General features: G+C 45.4%; 1 protein-coding gene across 5 annotated transcripts in view; it reads left to right on the top strand.

Annotated features, from left to right (window-relative positions):
* Nucleotides 1–20,649, top strand: part of Arhgef3 (Rho guanine nucleotide exchange factor 3) — a 283,414-nt gene extending 262,765 nt beyond the window's left edge. For all 5 annotated transcript variants that reach the window (XM_028882410.2, XM_037208765.1, XM_028882411.2 and 2 more), the window contains 6 exons: nt 1,336–1,432; nt 1,593–1,669; nt 8,779–9,036; nt 14,169–14,339; nt 16,927–17,113; nt 18,389–20,649. In XM_028882410.2, coding sequence (XP_028738243.1) covers nt 1,336–1,432; nt 1,593–1,669; nt 8,779–9,036; nt 14,169–14,339; nt 16,927–17,113; nt 18,389–18,738 — 1,140 coding nt within the window. In that variant the 3' untranslated portion in view covers nt 18,739–20,649. The remainder of the gene's footprint in view (nt 1–1,335; nt 1,433–1,592; nt 1,670–8,778; nt 9,037–14,168; nt 14,340–16,926; nt 17,114–18,388) is intronic.
* Nucleotides 20,650–23,312: the final 2,663 nt, after the last annotated feature.

The raw sequence follows: 23,312 nt of genomic DNA, 5'->3' as shown, positions 1-23,312 counted from the left end.
TTGGAAGAATGCTTCTTGTCTTAAGATCCTCAGTTCAACATTCTGCTAGTAGGAAGTTCTACTCCCACACTCCTGAGATGGCCATCTAGGCTTTACGTGGACACCGCCAAGAAACTGTTGGGCAAGGCTAGAGGCTGAGCAGCTCAGAGAAACAAGAAGGCATTTGAGTCTGGAACATCTCCTATGTCCATATGCTGGTCACATGCCTAACCCCCACTTCCTGAGTCAAGAGTTCCCAAACATAAACACCTTTAGATGTTTCTTGGCCATCCTCTGACTCACAGGGGTATGTTTTCGCTCCAAATCCCTCTTTCCTGTCAGTCATACACCTCTACCCTTCTCACAGGCATCAGCTCCAATCAAGGTCATTTCTTCTGTGGTATTTCCTGCCTCCTCTGTACACATGGCTCATCTCCAGAACCTTCCTTGGATACTTTACCTTTAATTTTCTGACCTGTTAGAGACCTTTGTAACTTGTTTTTGGTTTTGTTTTCTGATGTGAAATCACTCCCATCATTAATCTTGAACTGTTTTTTTTAAACATATGTTTTAAGTTTCCATGCATCTTCAAAAAAAAAATCTCAATTAGCTTTATACAACTCTCTGAAAGCAAGAATTGGCATATGTCTTATTTCTGCATGTGTTTATGTGTAGTATACATGTATGTATGCATGCTCATGTGTGTGTGGTCACATCTGTGCTTGTGGGTGGCAGAGGGTAGCATGAGTCTTCTTCATTGGATCGTCACCATATTTATTGAGGCAGGTTCTCTTGACTGAACCAAAGCTCATCAGTAGAACTAGTCTGGTTAGCCAGCTTGCTCTAGTCCTCGCCTGTCTCTTCATTTTCTCAACTTTTATGTGCATTCTGGAAATCTGAACTAACTAGGATTGGCAAGTATTTTTCTGTCTGTACTTAATGTCAGTAGTGAAGAGTCCAACCAGTTTTCTTTTCTTTTAGATATGTGCTTAATTGAAAAAGCCTGCAGTTAGCTAATTTTGAGTAAAGTGGGAGGTTGTTCAAAGTGTAGGCTCCTGCTGACTCTTAGAACTTTGTAACAATCCAGACTGCTCTCCACATGGGATTTTTGCTCCTTCCTAGATATATGGTATACTGAAGTGTAGAAGAGCTTGGGGGGAAAACTACCTTAGTTTATCAGTAGCCACAAAGGCTGAAGGCAGAACCGGATTCTCTGTTCTTCCAGCCACACCTCTCTGCTGTTTCCATACATGATGGGAGAAATTGTCGGAAGCCGGTTTTTATTTATTGTAAAGCACCTCTCAGGAGTCCTCTGAATTTCAGTATTTGTGTCCATCTCTTGCCTATTTTCTGCAGGCCTACCATGACCCCATGCTGAAACTCTCCATAATGACAGAACAAGAACTGAATCAAATTTTTGGAACACTGGACTCTCTAATCCCCCTCCATGAAGGTACAGTTTTGGTCCCAGACGAGTCATAACTTGTAGCCTTAACTGAGTTGTCTTAGAGCAAAACTGTGATTGCATAATAATGTGAGTGGCCCAGAACCTTCTTCCACCCTGCTCGTATTTGAATGTCTAACAAAATGGGCATTCCGTTTATTTCTTCCAGAACTCCTTACTCAGCTTCGAGACGTTCGGAAGCCTGACGGCTCGACAGAGCATGTTGGTCCCATCCTCGTGGGCTGGGTAAGAAATCTTCTCTGGTCTTGTTTGAAGATAGATTTCACCTTACCTGGACTTTTCCCTTGTTGGCAAATACTGGTTATCATGTCAGATAAAATGTTAAATTTTTAATATATTGAGGTCTTATGTCTTCAAAGCATGGAAACAATTTTTCTTGTTGCAGATTTATTGCATTTAAAGAAAACATGGCATTTTTGCGATGAAGTAAATTAAAAATGCACATGAAACTATTATTAGTTTCACATGAAATAAAATGGCACTCGATTGTGTTGGCTCTAGTAGATTATTGGGCCACTTAAATTACCACCATTTCTACTCTAAGTTTAAAATCAACATATTCATTTTTCCCTCAGCACATGTTATACAAGAACTTCACCACTGACCTGTATATCTCCATGCTCCATCCCGCCTTCTTTTTCCCCTTATTTTGAGGCAAGTTCTCACTAAATTGCCCACACTGTCCTTGAACTCATTTTGCAGCCCAGGCAGGCCTTGAATTTGCGATACTCCTGCCTCGGCCTTCCAAGTAGCAGGATTTATAGACCTATGCCACCAGGCCTGGCCTGACACTCTCGTTCATCACTGAAAGTAGATAGCTCTTGCTTAGCATGCACAAGGCCTTGGGTTTGATGCCCAGTACTGTGTGAGGGAGGGGGCAGGTGGGATCCCTTGTCTAAATGTAGTTTTACAAACAAGGTAATGAGGACATGTTGCTTGTATTTAGAACATATAGTTCTGGTCCTAAGTAACTTCTGGGTATACAGACAGACCTTTATCCAACAAAACTGATTCTCTTTCTTAAAGAACAAAGATGGGGCCTTAGGTTAGGGCTCATAAATGTATGGTCCTCATACTGAATTCTTATTCCGTTGAGGATGTAATGTCCGTTTGCGTCATGCGCTTAGACAAAGCATATGCTATTTTGCCACCATCCCGACCACTCCCTCTTGTCTGCCCATCTGTGTTCTCCAGTGAGTGCTTGGATGCTCCCTTCCAGTTCTAGATGTTTGTATTTATTATGAAGCAGGTAATGAAAGCAGATAACTTTAATGACTTCTTCCAGGCCAAAATTATATCTCTTGATCCCTCCGATCCACCCAGAATTTCAGGACAATAGGCAGGGAGTGCAAAGATAATGTCAAACAGATTTAAATCCTGCTGTCTTGAGTGGTCTCTCTTTCCAGGTAAATTTGTTTCTAACCTTCAGATTCTCATTGATGTCACATGGATGTGCCAAAAAAATAAATAAATAAATAAATCTTAACATTGGTGTCTGACCTGATGCCTCTCAGTTACTGCCATGATCTGGAACCTTTGGAGACTCCCAGGACTTGGCTCTAGTTCAGAAGTCAATTTTAGTCCCGAGGCTGAAATATCTCAAGAACATTTGAGAGACAAGTAATGTTCTAAGCTGAATAATTTAGACAAGGTGCTTCAATATTTCAGGAGAGACCATTCATCTCAAACTTTTGACTTCGTATTGTAAGTCATGGTATTGTTTTAAACTTCTTCAACCCACAAAGACATTCCTGTGGAAAGAGTGTGGGTCCACTAGAGTCAGAGGTGGTCTAATGAGAAGGTCTGCATCAGTGTTTTTTTAAACTTCCTCAGTCTGTGGACTCCCTAATCGGGGAGCAAGAACACCTCAGAGTTACCAGAGTTCCTGCTCTACACTTTAAGACATACTAATTTAGGACGACACAGTTCCTTTAAGCATTGCGTGCAGATTATGACATTGTTTCAGACTCAAGCTTGAGGATTTTGCCTTATCCACTTTTTTTCTCCCCTGAAATACACTTTTGTTACTTGTGTTATGAGGTTAGCTTGATCTGGCGAAGGCTTTAACAGTCATGCTCCGTACATGCCCAGAGGAAGTGTGGTCACGCCAGTCTGCTGCTGTCTGGACCCTCCGGGCATCTAGTGGGGACCTAAAGCTCGAAGAGCAGCCTGAAAGGAAACAAGCAGCCTGTTGTTGCCAGATTTCATGAGACATGGTCCTTAAAAAGCGGTTAAGTGTTTTTCCTCTTTTAACCGCAGGTGTGTTGGCATGAGTAAGGACTGGACACCAAGGGGTGAATCTGTTGGAGTTCTACTCTGTTTAACAGAGCAAAATAAATATCTCACTGGACACTGAATGAGAAAAGTCAGAGCCCATTCAATCCATGGAAAATTGATTTATTTTCCCGCAAGGAAAAAAAAAAAAACCCTTTTGAACGAGTAAGCCCCCAGGACAGCATCAGCCGGGCCTTTGACCTTAGAATGAATCCATGAACTTATACTTTGAAGGCTTTAAACAGAGGGCATCTTTGGGGAGCTGCCCTGGTTACAGAGGGTGGGAGTCCCCTTCCTAGTGGGTCATCCTGTTTGAGCCAGCCTTCCCTGTCACAAAGAAACAATGTCCCAAGTGACTGGTCTCAGTAATAAAATAATTTATAAGCTCTCCAAGGCAGAAAGTACTCCTGTTTAATTTAGGTCCTAGTTAATTTTTAATTCCAAAGGGAGAGAAAGGGCACATGGAAGTAAGAATCCAGGTTTATTCTGACATTTTTTATGTTGGGGGGAGTTTATAAAAAATTATATGTTAAAAAAAGAAAAAAGTGCTTCCCATATATACTTATACGTATGTATACATATGCACATATGATACACATACATGTGGGCCTTTTAAATTTCTCCATCTTTTATTCTTTGATGGTTCCATACATATAATGAATTTTAGTGGTTTTTACCCCGTGTCCCCCACTCTTACCCACCCCCTCTCCACTGAAACCCTTCTGCTTCCCAACAAGTCAGAGATGCTCGCATAAGCCTGAATGAGAGGTCATTCTCAAGAGCCTGGGCAGTTTACCAATGGCTATACCATTGACTCCCCCCCCCCCAACCACGAACTGCCAATAGGCCCTCAGGAAGGAGCGGAGCCTCGTGGACCCTCCCCATCCGTGAAGAAATGCGGAGGGCCCAGTCTTAGGCAGATCTTGTACAGACAGCCAGAGCTGCAGAGAGCTACTTGCTCAGCTGTAGTCTAAAACCTGTCCTGATCCACTCCTCCCCTTAAGTGTTAGATGACTCAGTGTTCCTTTAAACAGATTATCAAGAATTTAGGGGGCCGCAGAGCTGCTGAGATGGTTCTGGCCTCCAGGGGCACCAGCAATCACATGCACATATCCCACCCTGCACACGCACACATGCATAATTACAATAATAAATTTTTTAAAAAGAGAATTGATAAGGGGGAGCTTGGGAAGTGATCAAGAGTTTAAAGCCATCTGTTTTTATAGTGAGTTCAAGATCAGGCTGGGCTGTAGGGTACTCAAGGCTAGGGGAGAGAACACCAGGTAAGAAGAAAAGAGGACGGAGAGTCAGATGACGGGGAAATAAGCAGCCAAATGGCATCTTCCGGCCATGGCACACCTGTTCGCTCTGAGCTCCAGTGAGACAGTATCTTAAACAATAACGGCACAACAACAACAGACAAACAGCAGATAGTCACAGTGGGGAGTGACTGCCACTTCTCTCTGTTTGTTTTTGTTTTGTTTTGTTTTTCAAGACAGGGTTTCTCTGTGTAGTTTTGGAGCCTGTCCTGGATCTCACTCTGTAGCCCAGGCTGGCCTCAAACTCAGAGATCCGCCTGGCTCTGCTGGGATTAAAGGCGTGCACCACCTCCACCCGGCTGCTTACCACTTCTTAACAGAGAGTAAGCTCTGTGCTGTGTGTTTTCTCTGCCTTGTCTCCTTAAGCGGGGGAAAGACCTTTCTTACACAGATTTGTGAGTGGAGAAACTGAGGTAGAGTCACAAACAGCTGTCTGAGTTTGTTTTTGAACCTGATGCTGCATTTCCAGATTCTGTTTTTTTTTTTTTTTTTTTTGGGGGGGGAGGTTTGTTTTTGTTTTTATTTTGTTTTTAACCACCAAGGCTCTACCTCATTTTTAAAGAGCGTGCAAATATATTTGCAAATCAGATTGTATGCATTTTGAGTCATGCGCAGGAAATGAGCACCCTGTCGGGTGTGAACAAAAGAACAGAGCTTAGCTGTTGCCATGGTAGCAGGTGGAAGGATCAGAGAAAGTAATGGCCCATTGGACAGTGTGGCCAGAGTTCCTTGGTAGTTCATATCTGATTGTTACTGCTGATTTGCTTCTACTTAATGCAAGCATGGGTCATTTCCAGGTCTTTAAAAAGGCGAGGGAGTGGAAATGAAATTAAGAGAGTCTGAGGTGCTTTTGAACTCATTCTGAAAATCTAAATCGCAAGCATCCCATCTGGGGGGTGGGGGTAATACCAGTTATCAGTACTTCAAAGTATATGGTTGAGCAGTTTTGTTTTGTTTTGTTTTGTTTTGTTTTGTGTGTGTATGTTAAAGTGAAGGAAGGAAGACATTTCCAAGAAGCATTAAACTCAGGAATGAATCTTAAATATTACTTTTCTGGCAACTTTTTCTACTCTGTGATGAGGAAATAATTTCACTAAGCGAAAAAGTAGTGGCAGGACATTTAAAAACTTCAGATGCTACCTCTCGTGTTTTTGTTGATCTGTTCCTTTGGGTTTTGCTGTTGCTGCTTTTCCATGTATTTATTTATGTGTCTGTATATGTGGGGGGGCCTATGTGTGCCCAGAGGACGACTTGTAGGAGCCTGTTCTCTTGTGTGTGGAAATCAGAGGTTAACTCATGAGAGCTGGTTCCTCCCAGGGCCTGGAGATCAAGCTCAGGCCCTCAGGCTTAGCAGTAGGTGCCATTTCTGACCACTTTTTTGTTTGACTTTTGAGACAGGATCACACTGTGTAGTCCAGGCTGGTCTTGAGCTTGCTCAGATTGCTCTTGAACTTTTATCAGTTCCCGCCTCCGATTCTTTGGTGCTAGGATCATAGGTGTGAGCCGCCACCCCCAGAGTTTTGGTTTGGTTTGGTTTGTTTTTGACCCTGCCATTTTCTTTGTGAACATTGCTCCCAAACCATCCACTCTTCTCTGGTCTCACAATCCACCGACCTTTCGTTTGTTTGCTCACCCAGAGTACAGACTTTGTTGTTGAGTGGGTGCGATGCGAAATCCTGAGCGTGCAGAAACAAAAGAGGCCTTTGTCACTGTCCCACATTGAACGCCACAGAGGGGATGTCTTGGTGAACACAGTCTCTTCATTGGTTTCCAGAAGAGAGCCATGCAGCTGGGCCATTGGCTGCATGTTACTGCCGAGGATGACTGTGCCCTGGCATGTCAGCCTAAGGCGCTCCTGGGGGTGGGGGGTAGCAGAGCGGCATGAGAAGCTCTTTGCTGGAGTCTCTGATGTGGTTATTCACACAATGTGACCGATGGGCATGTCACGGAATGAAGGCAGTGGGCTTCACACGTTCCAGTCTTAAAGCTGAAACTATTCTTGCATGATAGTGTGATGTGATCCGGAAGATGGTGCCAGAAATCCTTTCCTGGCCTGCCAGAGCTCATTTAGAAGATTTTAATAAATAATTCCTACAACTTATTGTTTTCCCTAATCGTACTATTGGTCCCTAATAATTGGGGCACCTTGTTATCATGTAGTCTTAAACAAATGTTGAAATGCCTGTACTGAGCAACACAAAAGCCCAGCTTGTGAGTTTGACCCTTGGTTTCTGTGTATGCCACTGAGTCTTCTAGATAAGTCTCTTTAAATAATCCTAAAAGTAGATCCTGCTTCAAAAGATTAAAGGAGCTAGGCTGGAGATGTGGCTGGTGATTAAACTTGCTTGCTCCCATTCTAGAGGACCACAGTTCAGTTTCCAGAACTCCCATAGGGTGGCTCACAACTGCATGTAACTACTCCTTTTCCTGGGGACCTGACACCATCTTCTAGCCTCCAGAGGTACCAGCACACATGTGATACACATAGAGACAAGCAAATGCTCACACATACACAAAAGTAAAAGATTCTTAAAATTAAATCAATTTTTAAAAATTAAGAAAGCAGGCCAGGTGGTGGTAGCATACACCTTTAACCCCAGCATTTGGGAGGCAGAGCCAGGATCTCTGTAAGTTTGAGGCCAGCCTGATCTACAGAGCGAGTTCCAGGACAGTCAGGGCTATGCAAAGAAAACCTGTCTCAAAGAAAGAAAAGGACAAAGAAAGGGGTTCCGAGGAGATGGTTCAGTAGGCACAGTGCTTGCAGATCAAGGTGAGGATCTGTGTTTGAATTCCTAGAATCCGTGGAAAGCCAGGCACAGTCACGTGTCTGTGATCCCAGTGCTGCTCCAGGGAGATGGGAGGTAGAAATAGGAGAATCTGCTGGAGAGATTGCTCAGTGGTTAAAAGCACTGACCGCTCTTCCAGAGAACCTGGGTTCAGTTCCCAGCACCCGCATGGCAGCTTGAAACTGTCTGTAAGGCCAGTTCCAGGAAATCCAAAACCCATGGCAAAACACTAATGCAGATAAAGAAATAGGAGAATCCCCAGGAGCTTGCAGACCAGCAAGCCTGGAGTTCTCAGACCAGTAACCATTGACAAAGAGACCTGTCTAAGATGAAGACCAATACCTACGGCCATCCTCTGGCACCCTCCCCCCTCCCCACCACATATACACATCATCTACACAGACATATATATCACACACACAATTTAAAAACAATGTTCTTAGCACCTGAGGAATGATAGCCAAGCTTGTCTCTTGTCCTCCAAACACATATGAACACCAAAAAATATACATACAATGAAATAAATTGGTAGTTTCTGTCTTAATGAGTGGCTTGGAAAGGGTCAGGAAGATTCTGAGACTGGGGTGTAGCTCAGTGGTAGAGCATCAAGCCATGCATGAGGCCTTGGGTTCACAAATAAACAACAAAACCCTGTTCTGTAGGCATCTGCAATACCGATTGTTTTTTTTCTAGCTTAAGTCACTAGACAAAGCTACTGAGTTTTGATAGGGATCTTTAAAGAGTGATTGTACAACTAAGAAAGTGACGTTGTTGTGTCTTGTCTATCATTCTGAAGACGACACTGGTTAGTTTCTACCACCCTTGCAGATAAAGGAACGAGGGCCGGCCGGGTCTGGAGACGGATGTGGTGTTTGTTCATTCCCAAGTGATGCCAGCCTGGCCGGTCATAGCAGTGACGCTGACACCCAACCTTCCCTTTGTGTCTCCTTCTCAGCTGCCATGTCTCAGCTCCTATGACAGCTACTGCAGCAATCAGGTTGCTGCCAAAGCCCTCCTGGACCACAAAAAGCAAGACCACAGAGTCCAGGATTTCCTTCAGCGCTGCTTAGAATCCCCCTTCAGCCGGAAACTAGATCTCTGGAATTTCCTTGATATTCCCAGGAGCCGCCTAGTGAAGTACCCTCTGCTCCTTCGAGAAATCCTGAGACACACGCCAAATGACAATCCAGACCAACAGCACTTGGAAGAAGCTGTGAGTTTGCCTGTTTCTTTTTCTCTTCCATAATGGCTAGGGTTGGGTCAGTAGGTAGTGTATGCATGGGGCCCAGCAATCTTGGGTTCCAGGCCTGGAACTACCATCGGACTTTGGTGTGGGGGGGGGGGGGGGGGGGAGGAGTTACTTTTCCTTACTTGTTTCCAGTTCCTTACCCATAAAACAACATGTTTACAGAAAGGAGCTTAAGTAAGATCCATTTGGTTCTAAAACTTCTGTTATCGATTGTGTGTATGTGTGCATGTGTGTTTGTTTAACACAGGCCTAGGCTGGCTTCAAACTGGTGGCCAGTCTTAGCCTCCCAAATGCTCGCTAGGAGTATAGGTATGTGCTACCACACCCAGCTCAGTTTTTACACTGCTCTTAATGGCTTTTATACCACTCTAATCTGGTAGTAGAATTGCAGAATGTGAGAACTAAGATCCTTGTGGGGATTTTAAATTAACAAGTTTTATTTAGTGAGAAAATGGGAATTGGCTTCTGGCTAACCCAAAGCTTATTTGTGAAAAGACATCTGTTTAAGATCTAGCTCCCGGGCCGTGGTGGCGCACGCATTTAATCCCAGCACTCGGGAGGCAGAGCCAGGCAGATCTCTGTGAGTTCGAGGCCAGCTTGGGCTACAGAGTGAGTTCCAGGACAGGCTCCAAAGCTACACAGAGAAACCCTGTCTTGAAAAAAAAAAAACGAAAGAAAGAAAGATCTAACTCCCGTCTGTACCCAGTGCAGTAGGGTGCCCGATCAGCCTTCTAGTTACCACTGTACCCTCATCAGCAAATGTTTACTGAGCATGGGCAGGATGAGTGTCTGTGCTTTATGTACTAGACGAGCAGGAGGATCCCAAGTTTGAGGGCATTCTGTAACCCAGCTCTTTGTGGGTTTACAGGTATATATCACTGTACCAGACTTACCACCACCACCCCCAATCTGGTTTTTCACAACTTTGAGCCTGGACTTCCTTTCCCCTGCCTCCCCATTCCTTTCATCTAGACCATCTTGGATTTCTGTTCAACAGTCATGTGTTCAGGAATAGTGATAAACCCTGAATCCTAACTATTTAGAAAACTCTACTTAATTACATGACATGGAAAACTCTTGAGTTGATTTGAACCCCAGTCTGAAGCAGACCTAAACCCTTTCTCAAAACAAAACAAAACAAAAAAACAACATCAAAAAGAAGGCTAATAAGATGGCCATATGAGCCTGGTGACCTAAAATTGATCCCCAGAACATGCTTCGGAAGAAGAGACCCAGCTCCTGAATGTTGTCTAACCTCCACTTGGGTAACAGGGCACACACGTGCCTACACACACACACACACACACACACACACACGCACACACGTGCACACACACACACACACACAATTTTTTTAAAAGAAAAGAAAAGGTGGTGGTAGAGTGATGAGGACCTGAAAGATCAACTCAGAAGACTCGTTTCTGAACAGGCACAGTAATAGGAACATTTATGTAGGTAATTTGGGAATCAGAAGCCTGAACCTGCTGAATAAGCCAACCATCTCCCAGAGAAGAGCTTAATTATTGTCAGTAGTAACAATAGTATAGTCACAAACACTCAGTAAGTGGACTTTATATAATCGCCTTCCAGACTGCTGTGTCTCACTTAACACTCATAACCTGTGAGGTAGCTCCAAATTCTGTATCTGCTGCTTTCCAGTCCTGTTCAATGAAGTGGAGAGCTAGTCCTGTCTTTGAGCCCCTCTTGCCTTGGGAATTGCAGAGAGCTGTCTTGTTACAGACAAGCTTTGTGGTGAGACCTCACTGTTACAAAGCTGGCCCAGGAGCCTCTGCATAGAGATGAAGAAGAGAGAAGACAGACTCCTGATTCATGAGGCATGCAGTGTCTGACAGGGCCCTGTTGCCAGCACAGAGCGGGATCACAGGCACTGGGGATGAGGTCCCTGTCACTTGGTCATGTCTGTCTTTATTGCTGGGAAGAGCATAGGCTAGTTGTCTGCAGGCGTACAAACAGCGGGGAGCCCCAGCCACTTTCGATAACTACTTGTGTGACTCATGTGAGCCTATGTTCAGTTTTTACTGTACAGATTTCTCCTTTTTAAAACACAGCATTTAAAGCATACTGCCCTCTTTTTTAAGTGAGCTGGTTTGAGTTTAAAAACAAATAGCAAAGAATGATTGTGTGCAACACGAGGGCATAGGCTAGTTACCCATTTCCTTGTGCATGAAGTGTAAAGCCTTCAAAAGTTGTGCCTGCACCTGATGATCAGGGCAGGTCTGGGCATGAAGCATGTTAAGCTCACATTTGGAAATGTCTGCAAAGCTTCTACATGTCCATGTACTCAGTTGAGTGTGTATTTCCCCTCTCCTTTTCACAACCCATGTAGCAGACCCCGGATTGAATCTCTTTATCCCTGTACTGTTGGGCACATTATGGATGTGTTTGATAAACACAAAAATCCGTAGTACCACAATTATCATGGCCACACATCCTGAATAAATTCCTTATCCATGCAAAGGAAAAAAACAGACTATTGAGTAAATCTCTTCTACACCAAGGGAGTTGATTCCGTTCACCCCTGTGACTAGACCTAAAGATAGGGCTGGCTTTCAGTACAGGTATAAACTACTTCATCATTACTAGGATTTCTTAATGGTGTTTTGAGAAGGTGGTAGAACTTCCTTATTTTATTTATTTTTTTAAATTATTTTATTTTTGGTTTTTCAAGACAGGGTTTCTCTGTGTTGCAGCCCTGGCTGTCCTGGAACTCACTTTGTAGACCAGGCTGGCCTTGAACTCACAGAGATCTGCCTGCCTCTGCCTCCTGAGTGCTGGGATTAAAGGTGTGTGCCACCACTGCTCAGCTTCCTTATTTTATTTTATTGACTAATTGAGACAAGGTCTCCTGTGGCAGAGTCTGGCTTTGAACTTCTGACTCTCCTCCTGCCTTTGCCTCCCAAGTACTGGGTGGGATTAGAGACATACACTACCAAAGAGGATTCCTTAAAACAGACCTTTGACTACCCAGATATTTAACAGTTTAAGATCTAAGGATTGTGTCGGGCAATGGGAGCACACGCCTTTAATCCCAGCACACCGGAGGCAGAGGCTGTAGGATTTCTGTGAGTTTGAGGCCAGCCTAGTCTGCAAAGAGAGTTCCAGGACAGCTAGGACCATTAACACAAAGAAACCCTGTCTTGAAAAACAAAACAAAACAAACAAACAAACAAACGAAAACCCCAAGATGATGGCAGCCAGAGAATGATCCTGCCAACATCCCCCATAAAGCAGCCTTGCTATTGATGCAGCTTCAGTGAGCACTGCTGCCCTGGGTTCATGTCAGGAGCTGATGAGTGGGTGGCATCGTCACAGTGACTGGACGGACAGGGCGAATTCCAGGCTCTATTGGCTCCTGACAGTTGTAGTTCTCAGTCTTTTCCTGCCTTCAGTTTGAACCGTTGCATGTTTTAAACGCACAACTGCCGTGACTGTTCGTTACTGGCCGTCTACTTGATGTAACGAGGACTCTCTGCAACCGTGCAGAATAAATCTCCCTCAAGACCTGGTGTAAAACAAAACAAAACACAAAAAGCCAGAGCCTGGCAGTCCTGGGTAGATACAAATACAAAACCCTCTGTTTTGTGGGTTAAAGCAGATTCAGAGTGCGGAATGATGCTGGTTGTTTTGCCTGTGGGTATTTTTTTCCACAAACCAGAGAGAGCAGCTGTGTGTGAAAGTAGTCAGAACTGCTCCCAGAGCCACTGTAGGATTTGAGTCGGTAACTCTTCACGTGACACACTGGCTGTTGAGTTTCTGAGTTAAATTAGGAAGTGAGCCCATTATATCTGTGATGAGGACTTTCTGGGTGTCCTGGGCACTTATAGGAATCTCTAAAAATTGGCTCAAGTGTTGATTAGCTCCCCTGTCCAGGTGCAACTAGTAAGAGGCTCACCAGTAAGAAGCCATGGCTGTTACTGCTGAGGTCTTTTCCAAAGGGATGTACAGATTCCACCATCTGCCGAAAACATAGAAAGGTTAAGGAGTTAAAATATTAAGCAGCTGTCCAGGTGCCTCCCGTTTGATTTGGATCCAGTCAGTTCCATTCCATGTGGTTTGGTTCCGTTTGGTTTGCATTTGGTGGGGAGTGTTTGCTTGGTATTGGTTTCTTGAAACAGGGCCTCATTATGGACTGGCCTAGGAACTTACCTTGCAACCCAGGCTGGGCTCAAACATCCTCCTCATGGTCCTCCTGCCTCAGCATCCCCGGTGTTAGGATTATAGATATACAATAAAAGTAAATTCTTAAGCACCCAAGACTAGTTTGTGTCTTTTCCACTCAGATAGCATTATGCATCACTTTTAGATTTGTTTATGTCTTAGGGTTTCTGTTGCTGTGATAAAACACCGTGACCAAAACCAACTTGAGAAGAAAAGAGTTTGTTTCACCTTCCAGCTTCTAAGTCCATAACTGAGGGCAGCCAGGGCAGGAACCTGGAGGCAAGGACTGGAGTCGAGGCCATGGAGAGGTGCTACTCACTGGCTTGCTCCCCATGGCTTGCTCAGCCTGCTTTCTTACACAGCCCCGGACCACCTGCCCACGGGTGGCACCACCCACAGTGGGCTGGGCCCTTCCACATCAATCATTAATCAAGAAAATGCCCCATAGGCTTGCCCACAAGCCAATCTGGCAAGGGCATTTCTCCATTAAGGTTCCCTCTTCCCATATGAATCTAGATTGTGTCAAGTTGACATAACACTAGCCAGCATAGTAAGTATAGGATAGAAATATATATATGCATAAATTATATTAAAAAATCTGGTAAGACTATATTAAACTTAGCTGGGAACTGTGGTGCACAGTAAGCAGATGGCTCTCTGTGAGTGTGAGGCCAGCCTGAACTACATGGTGAGTTCCAGGAGCCGGAGCTTCTTAGTGTGGGACTCTGCCAAAAACAAAAACAAAACAAAACAAAAACAACTTTATCCCCCCCCCCTTTCCCACAGTGGCCACATAGATCTCAGCTCTCAACATTAGATGCAGGAGTGTCTGGGTACCTCGAGGCTGGCTCTGAGCCTGTGGTTGTGGGTGGTTGGCTTACTTCCCCCATTTTTACAATTCTTCTTTGTTTCCATAGATAAACATCATTCAGGGCATTGTGGCAGAAATCAACACCAAGACTGGGGAATCAGAATGCCGTTATTATAAAGAGCGGCTCCTTTACTTGGAAGAAGGCCAGAAAGATTCCCTGATTGACAGCTCAAGGGTCCTGTGCTGTCATGGCGAACTGAAAAATAACCGGGGTGTGGTAAGTAGTTCCTCGCCTTACCCTGGTACTTCTTCTAACCCCACCCCCACCCTCCACCCTGGCTTTTCTAATTTGTCGGTGATGCTAGGGATTTAACCTGGTTACTGCCACTAGGCAAGCACCCTAACACTGACTGCATTCCTCATCTTGTCTTTACTCTTTTTAGATTTTGAAACAGAGTCTCCATTAGTTGCCCCGACTAGTTTCAGACTAGGATGAGTCAAGCCATTCTCCTGCCTCAGCCTCCCTAGCAGCTGGGGTATATGCTATATGTCCTCCTTGGACTTCAGAAAATAGTGAGCCAGACCTAATGGCACAGATCATAATCCTAGCCACTTGGGAAGCTGAAGCAGGAACATTTTAAAGTTCAAGGTCCGTCAGGGCTGCAGAGAGTATGAGGCCAGCCTGATCTACACACACACACACACACACACACACACACACACACACACACAGAAGGATTTAACTTAGAAGAAGTTGATTAAACTTAATAATTTAAGAGACACCCTTTCAGCTTACGTGAGCAAGTCTGGAATTACCCCTCGCTGTCAGAGAGTATGTTACATAGCTTTTTATGAGGACTCCTGTGGATTCAGCCGTACCATTTGTAATGGCACCACCGAGACCCACTAAAGCTACTGTACATGGAACTGATGTGTGAGAGAGTCACTGACTGCCAGAAAGTGATTTCCAGGAAGCAGTGGAGGACTCTGTCATGTATGATGGAACACTCAGTTCCTTGAAAGTTCTTTCTAGGAAGTCTTGAGAAACAGGAAGAAGCACTGCTCCCCAGAAGGTAGCCCTGTTCTCTCATACAGCAGCAGGGCCCGAGGCCTCTCGGATTGGAGGGACCTATGGCAGGAAGAGGTGCTCTGAGAGTAAACACAGCAGTCGGAGTGGGAGGTTGGTTGGGTTTGGCTCTTGCCAGAGGTGTGAACATTATTATGAGCAAAGTCCTGTGTCAGGAGAAAATGGTGCAAGAGTGGGGAGCAGAAGGAGCTGATTCTCTGTAGAGACTTCGAAGTGACGGGTATTTTTAAAACATTGCCCAGACTATCCCGGTTCAAACTTGCTGCCTCACTAGAAGATTGACTGGAATAGAAACAAAAGTTCCTAATACAACAGCCCACCCCTTCTCTCCCCTTCCACTAAAGGGATATTTTTAACACATTTCTACCACCACTACCTCCTGGGGGGAACCTGGGGAGGAGACAGGGAGGGGCCTTTAACTTGTTGATTTTGTGCTTTGCTGTTTTATGATCTTTTGTTTTATGATTTTTTAAAATGTTATTGTTCATTGTGTCTGTTTTGAAACGGAGTCTTCAACCCCAGGTGGCCCAGATTAAACTAAAACTCACCTTGTAGCCCAGACTAGCCTTGAATTTACAGTACCTCACCTCCACTTCCCAACTGGTAGGATTACAGCTGTGTGCCCAGTTCATCTTTTAAGACAGACATCCCCACCACCCAGGGTCTGGTAGAGTTCTTTGCCTCTGCAGTGAGTGGAATGTGTGTGGTAGAGACCTACAGATCGCTTTTCTCTCAGATAGTAAATCACTGATAATGTAGAATGTGCTTCCCTTTCTCAAATCAAGATCCTAACCTTGAGTTTCTACCTTCCCCCTGCTGGTGGCCTCTTTTAAGAGGCCTGGATTGGCATCCCCACGTTTCCACCAGAAAGCCAGAGTCTAGCATCAGTGCTGCATCATTAACTCCTGAACATTCCCAAACTGTGAGACGGTCTGGTACTCAGAGCTGACCACCACAGACATGTGCCAGTGCCACGCAGGAAGCTTGCTCTCATTGTGTGATTTTTGAGGCATGCCTTCATTTTTTAAGATCTTTCTGCCCAGCTCCGCATAGGCAGCTTGCTTTGATGATGTGGTTTAAGACATGCCTTTGTCTTTTGAGATTTTCTTTTTGCCCATAACATGTATCAGCCATCCACCCTGTAAGCACAAGCTGTCCAACCCAGGTGCTGATGAACTTACTGAGAAGAAAGTGCTGGTCATCTTTCTCTGACTCCAGCAGTGCGCCCAGCTCCCTCTCCGACAGGCAGGGTCCCAGCCAGAGTTGCTGGTTAAAGTTGATGATCAGCCCAGTGGTTGAAGAAACACATGTGTTTATGTGTTTGGGAAGACAGAGTTATTCTTAGGATTTGATATACAGTCTCATCCTTTGTAGACTATTATTAACTTGATCTCTTAGAATTGTATCAAAGCCAGGAAATCATTAATTCCTATTCACTATCCTATTCATTCTATTCCCTTGTTTTTCCCTTAGTCAAGCTGGAGGCTATGTGTGTACAAACAGGTTGTAAACTGTATTATAAGGAGGGTTCTGGTTACAGTTATCTGTAGAGAGGCTTGCTCCAGTGGGTCCTGAAAGAGGAACCTGTATTGAGGTAGTGGATCTATGTATCTGGAAATGAAATCTGCCCACTTCTATTTTCCTAGAAACAGATTTGAGCATGAACTCATAATCCATTATGAACCTGGTACCTAGAGACCTCTTGCTACAGAGGCCCACAAATCCATCACCTACTGTGTTGTTGCTCAGGACAATCACGTGGGCTCTTGTCTTCTAGAAACTACATGTTTTCCTGTTCCAAGAGGTGCTGGTGATCACTCGCGCTGTCACCCACAATGAGCAGCTCTGGTACCAGTTGTACCGGCAGCCCATCCCTGTGAAGGACCTCATGCTGGAAGACCTGCAGGACGGAGAAGTGCGGCTGGGCGGCTCCCTGCGTGGAGCCTTCAGCAACAACGAGAGAAGTATGTGTGGGTGGCAGACTGCGGTGACCAGAGGACTGTGGGAGGAGTGGCTGGCTGGGGAGCAGAGAACAGCCCCAGGCTTGAAGCTAAACTGTCCCAATGCTGACTCTTGATGTGCAATCAAGTGCAACCTCTGTGAGCCTCAGTTTCCCATTTGTCTACTTCCCTTTTGTGATTGCGCTGAGCATCAAGTAGCACACAGTACATGAGCCCGTCCATGTGCAACTGCAGCTGGTGCACCTTTTGCTGCCGGGCTCCGTCTCCTACTGCTACAGGGAAGTGTGCTTAATACCGTACAGTCTCTGTGTGGGTACTAGTTGCATAGTGTAAAGTTGTGTAGTTGTTCTGGTATAGTTGCTTAGGAGGCTTAAGAAGAATCAACTAGAGCCCAGCTGCCATGGCCCAGCATGGGACTGTGAGTTGGAGGCCAACCTGGGCTACATAGTGAAAGCCTACCTCGGAAAAAAATAAAAGCAAAATGAATGACGAGCTGGTGATGTGTGTTCACCTGCTACTCAATGGGCACCTCTAACACAAGACTTAATAAAGGAAATGACCATGAGAGGCCATGATAGTCTCTGTCAGCATCACTGTATAGTGAGCACTGTTTTAGGTGCTAATGATAAACTAAGACATGACGGTTTTTGTTCCTATGGAGTGTACAGTATATGATAGTAAAATATTCCTAATGCTGATTAGAAAGCTAAAAACCAATCTGGGATAGTGGTGCATACCTAGGATCTTCATCCTAGCACCTGAAAGGCAGAAGCAGGTGGATCTCTGTGAGTTTGAGGCTAGATTGGTCTACATAGTGAGTTCAAGACCAGCCAGAACTACATAGTGAGATCCTGTCTCCAAATAATAATAAAATTAATAATAATAATAATAATAATAATAATAATAATAATGGATTAGACAGGCTTATTTCTCTTTTTGTTTTTCCAAGATAGGGTCTTTTTTTAAATTAAAATATAACTGCATCTCTTCTCCCCTTCAGTTTTCTCTCCCAACCCCTCCGGTGTCCTCTCCAAGGGCTTCTAATAGGCAGGTGTAGTAACCAATCCCTACAGAAAAACTGAGCTAGGCCAGTGTCACTCTAGTCAATGGGAGTGGCATCAGGGTAGAACTGACTGAGCTTGCATCAGAGGGAGACGTTTTGTAAACAGCAGTGCCTGGCATGGGCCCCGGGGCTTGGTGCCACCATGTGTGGTATTGTTAGCCTTGGCAAATACCTCCTACCCATTGACTCTCTTTTCATGTGTTCTTCATTTCTAGTTAAGAACTTCTTCCGAGTCAGTTTCAAACATGGATCCCAAAGTCAGACCCACTCACTACAAGCCAATGACACCTTCAACAAACAGCAGTGGCTCAACTGCATCCGCCAAGCCAAAGAGGCAGTTCTGTCTGCGGCCGGGCAGGCCGGGCTGCTTGACTCTGAGGGACGGTTCCTGGGGCCTGGCTCCGAGATCGGGGAGCCACAGGGAGAGACAAAACTTGAGCAGATGGACCAGTCGGACAGTGAGTCGGACTGCAGTATGGACACGAGCGAGGTCAGCCTTGAGTGTGAGCGGATGGAGCAGACAGCCGTCTCCTGTGTGAACAGCGGGGCAGAGGAAAGCGTCTGACGGAGGGAGGGCTGTGCCCAGGTCTTACCTGTACAGTATTCGCATTCCACACATGAACAGTTCGGAGAGGCACCGTGTACTACTTCTGTGTCCATGCACATGTGTCCCTTGTGTCTGCACTTGTCCCTAGTACTGTAACTGCCACCCACTCTGTGTCAGCTGGAATCGGCGGCCGCCCTTCCCACGCTGCTCCATCTCATGCGTCTGGATGAGTGGAGAGGGATTGGACGAGTTACTCTGAGTTGTCCTATTGGGTTTTTCCAAAACAGAAAGGACCTCTAAACTACTGTTTGCACGGACCGCAGTGACAGGTCGTCTGTGCTGTGCTTCTCTAGGGTTCCTGTAGCTCTTCCACACAGTAGCTGAAGACCCAGACTAGAGAGAGCTTTGCCGGGCAGTGAAGCCAGCAAAGTCCAACCCTTGTAGTGAACTCGGGTTCTGTGTTGTTCAGCCAGAAAACATGAAAACATCTCTGGGGGTTTCTGAGGTTTGGCTTTGCAAAGGAGGAAGCTTTGTTTGAACCTTGTGGTTCCACCCAGTGCGAGTTGAATGTAATAATCTATGAAGACGTGAAACAGAAAGAGGCAAGGGGGAAGCAGCTGTTGGACAGGCCTGGTGGTCCAGGCCTACGACCCCAGCACTTGAGAGCAGAGGCAGGAAGATCTGGAGTTCAAGCCCAGCCTTGGCTATACACCAAGTTCTAGGTCAAACTGACTTCCGTAGTGAAAACAAAACCAAAAAGCTAAAAGAACCTGCCAGTTCTGAATCTTCAACTGAAATGGGGGTGGCTGTGGGAGCTGTTTGTCACGGCTAGTGACTTGCCCCGAAGAGCCATTTCCAGCCTCCAACGCCAGGAGAGAGTCCCAGGGCCAGGGAAGATCTGCCGGGATCTGGAGGCCCTGTCTGCTTTATGTTCCATCTGCCCCGCCACGCCCGTTTCAGAGCGGTCACGGTATGACATGGAGATGGTGACTGATTAAAAACTTGAGAGAAGGACTTGGGAGTGAGAAATGTGTCCCCCTCCCCGAAGCCTCCTGCGGGAGCCACTGAAGCTGTCCTTAGTCCAGAGGGGCTTGGGGTTTCCTGCTCTGCTTCTGGGCCCTGAGGTTGCCTCTCTGGTTCTTGAGCTGCAATCAGAATGGTGATGAATTCCTCCTGAGACCAATTTCATTAGCTCTGATTAACTAGGATCAGTTAGCTAGCCAAACTGGAAAGTGCTGTGTTCCAGCCTTGATTTACAGAGCAAGGATGGTAAAGAGACCTTGGGGGGTGGGGGAGTTCACAAAATACATGAGACAGCTCCCTGCAAGTGTAAATACTTGGGGGACTTGTACAAAATTATACCCACACCAGCACTAGTAGCAGTGATTCTAAATTATTGCCAAAAAGTTTCTTTTTGTTAATTTCTACATCTATCAAGTTTACAGAAAAGCAGCAATATACAAAATTAACCCTTTATCATATACATGTGCCATGTGCATGGAAAGAAGCTGTGTGACGAGAGTTACCAAAAGAAAAACAAGGTAGATTACTTTACTATTTTTCAAAACAAATGTTATGATCAGTTCTACTCTGTAAAGCATATTTCTGTATTTATAGATTTTTAACCGTGGTGAATTTTTTTTTATTGCAAGTTTATTTAAAACCACTTTGTTTCTCCAGTTGCTGATTTTAGCAAATGAACCTGCTGCAGACAAAGAGAAAGCTGAGACAGGGACCCTGGATGGTGGAGGAAAAACCTGAGGTGTTCTCTATAGAGCCGCTGGCCACTCGGGCCAGTAAGTTGAGAAAAGGTCTCCATCAGGGTCAGCTTATGAGAAGAGAGTGGAAATGTTTTGGCAAAAGTGAATACTTTTTGTATAATGGCCTTAAACTTTCTGGAAGCATTTCAAATAAATTGCATTAAAAAGATCTTCTTCTATGGTATATGCTAAACCACCATCAATCTCAGGCTGTCCTCTTGGAGGCCAGGGGTTTCTTTCTGAATTTTGGCTTGTGGTTTCCAGCGCAACCTTACCGTAGAGCATGGGCTGAAGTAAAGGGTGTGATGGGTCGACTGAATCTGTTGCAGAGCAGACACTTCTGAAGCCCGTTTTCCCAGGCGTTCTGCTTTCGTTCACATGGTCGTTATTCATCTGTGTATAGTTTGTGTGTGTGTGTGTGTATTTCTGCATACACACACACACACACACACACACACACACACACACACACACACACACACGCGTGCGCAGGTGCTACCACACCTGAGCGGAGGTCTGAGGACAACTTGAAATACTTAGTCCTCCCCACTAGTCATCAGGCTGGGCAGCAAGCACCTTTACCCGTTTTAGGCATCTTGCCCCCCCCTTGCACCCCATTTATTCATCTTTAGTAACGACTTACATCCATGCCCTATACAAAGCCAAGTGGTAAGTCACAGTTGTTACACACGCGTTGAGTCTCCCTACCGATCCGAGTGACTGTTGGTGAACTTGACGCTGACAGGTGTAATGGTGCACGCCTGGAATTCCAGCCCTTGGGAAGCAGAGGCAGGAGGACTACCACAAGTTCAAGGCTGGCCTGATCTATATCTTGAGTTCCAGCCCAGCTAGGACTACAGAGTGAGACCGTGTCTTTGAAACAACAAAGAAAAGGAAAGGGTAGAAGCAAAGTTTCATGTTAAACTCGTACTGGGGTTTCAATCGACTTGTTCACTACTGGAGTTTCTCAGAGTAGCTTCTCATGAAAATGCTGAACAGGTTTAAGTTCTTAGTAACCAGTTCCAACAGCACGTTAGTTCAGTAAGACTAGTGATTAGTTTTGCCCTTATAATCTGTTCCTTTTTGGTTTTTCAAGACAGGGTTTCTCTGTGTAGCTTTGGAGCCTGTCCTGGATCTTGCTCTGTAGACCAGGCTAGACTCGAACTCACAGAGACCCGCCTGCCTCTGCCTCCCGAGTGCTGGGATAAAGGTGTGCACCACCACTGCCTGGCCATCATGTTCTTTAACATACTGTTAATTCCTAGATTTGGCATAGCATTCACATAAATGGTAAGTCCACATTTCTTTCTCAAGGGAAAAAAAAAAAATCAAGTTCTCTGCCTGTAATCCCAGCACTCTAGAGGCTGAAACAAGAGAATTACTACAATTTGAAGGCCACCCTGGGCTAGATAGTACCAGGTCAGTCAGCAACATAGTTAGACATCACAAAACAGGGCGGGGGGGGGGGGAGTCCCTTTGTTCTCCTCATCTTCCCTTGCCCTGCCCTTCAGAGCCACTTCGATAGTGTCTCTGATTCGCATTCCTGCAGTGGTATTGGCTTGTGGATCCTAGAGGCTGTGTCTTTACTATGACAGAAGGCCTGCATGGGTTCCAGTCTGTTCCAAAGATGTTATGTTACACACAACTAAATATAGTCCTTGTAGTCAGACACAATGAAAACAGCCAGAGCTGGCGATTTGGTGCAAAATTAGAATGTGGTTTCAGTTTCTGGGCTGTGGTCATTGCCATCGACTGCTTCAGTTTCCATTCCCAGAAGTCTCTAGCAGCTAAGAATGCAAACTTCTCATAATGACACTCTTGTTTCGGTAGACACTGCATGGTTACAGGAAGCTACAGCCCATCTCAGTGAGCAACTTGTTCAACTTGACATTCTCTCCACGTCCAGTTTTTACTTAATTTCCCCCAAGGCCTGAGCACCACCTGGAAGACCTGGTTTTAGAGAATGGCCATGCAGAATTGGAAGAGGGTCCCCTAAGCCCAAAGCTATCTGTAGGAATCTTTAAGTCACCAGGAGCTAAACCTTTGCCCACATGAGCAAGTGCACAAAGAGAAAAGGTAACTATATGCCTCAAGTCTGTGTAGGCAGACAGTTTTAAAAGCTACATCACACCTCTTTTCTTCAGGAATGGTTGATCTCCCAGTCAGCAACCTAGACAGATCAGTTCATCAGTTAACTAAGAGGAAGGGTGTGCTAGTTTCTTGCCCCTCTGTTGCTGTGGTAAACACCATGACCCAAAGCAATCTGGGGGAGAAGGGCTTGTTTACAGTTGCAGGTCACAGTCCAGTCACCGAGGGAAGTCCAGACAGGAACTGAAACAGAAACCATGGAGGAATGCTGTTTACTGGCTCACCCACAGACTCATGCTCAGCCAGCTTATGTACCTATCTGCCAAGGGGAATGGTGCCACCCACAGTGGGCTGGGCCCTCCCACAACAGTTGTCAATGAAGATAGTCTATCATCGACATGGCTGCAGGTCAAGCTGGTCAAAGTCGTTCTTCAACTAAGATTCCCTCCTCCCAGGTGACACTGCACCATGTAAAGTTACTACACGAGCCCCTGTCAAAATACAAACACACGGGCTGGATAGATGTCTCAGCGGTTAAGAGCACTGGCTGCTTTTCCAAAGGTTCTGAGTTCAATTCCCAGCAACCACATGGTAGCTCACAACCATCTGCAATGAGATCTGGTGCCCCCTTCTGGGGCTGTAGGGATGTGTGCAGGCAGAACACTGTATACATAACAAATAAATCTTTAAAATACACACACACACACACACACACACACACACACACACACACACACACACACA

The sequence above is a fragment of the Peromyscus leucopus genome, chromosome 9, assembly GCF_004664715.2.
Source record: "Peromyscus leucopus breed LL Stock chromosome 9, UCI_PerLeu_2.1, whole genome shotgun sequence".
NCBI classification, from domain to species: Eukaryota; Metazoa; Chordata; class Mammalia; order Rodentia; family Cricetidae; genus Peromyscus; species Peromyscus leucopus.
The sequence above is the reverse complement of the archived record's forward strand: the minus strand, read 5'-3'. Positions and strand labels throughout refer to the sequence as shown.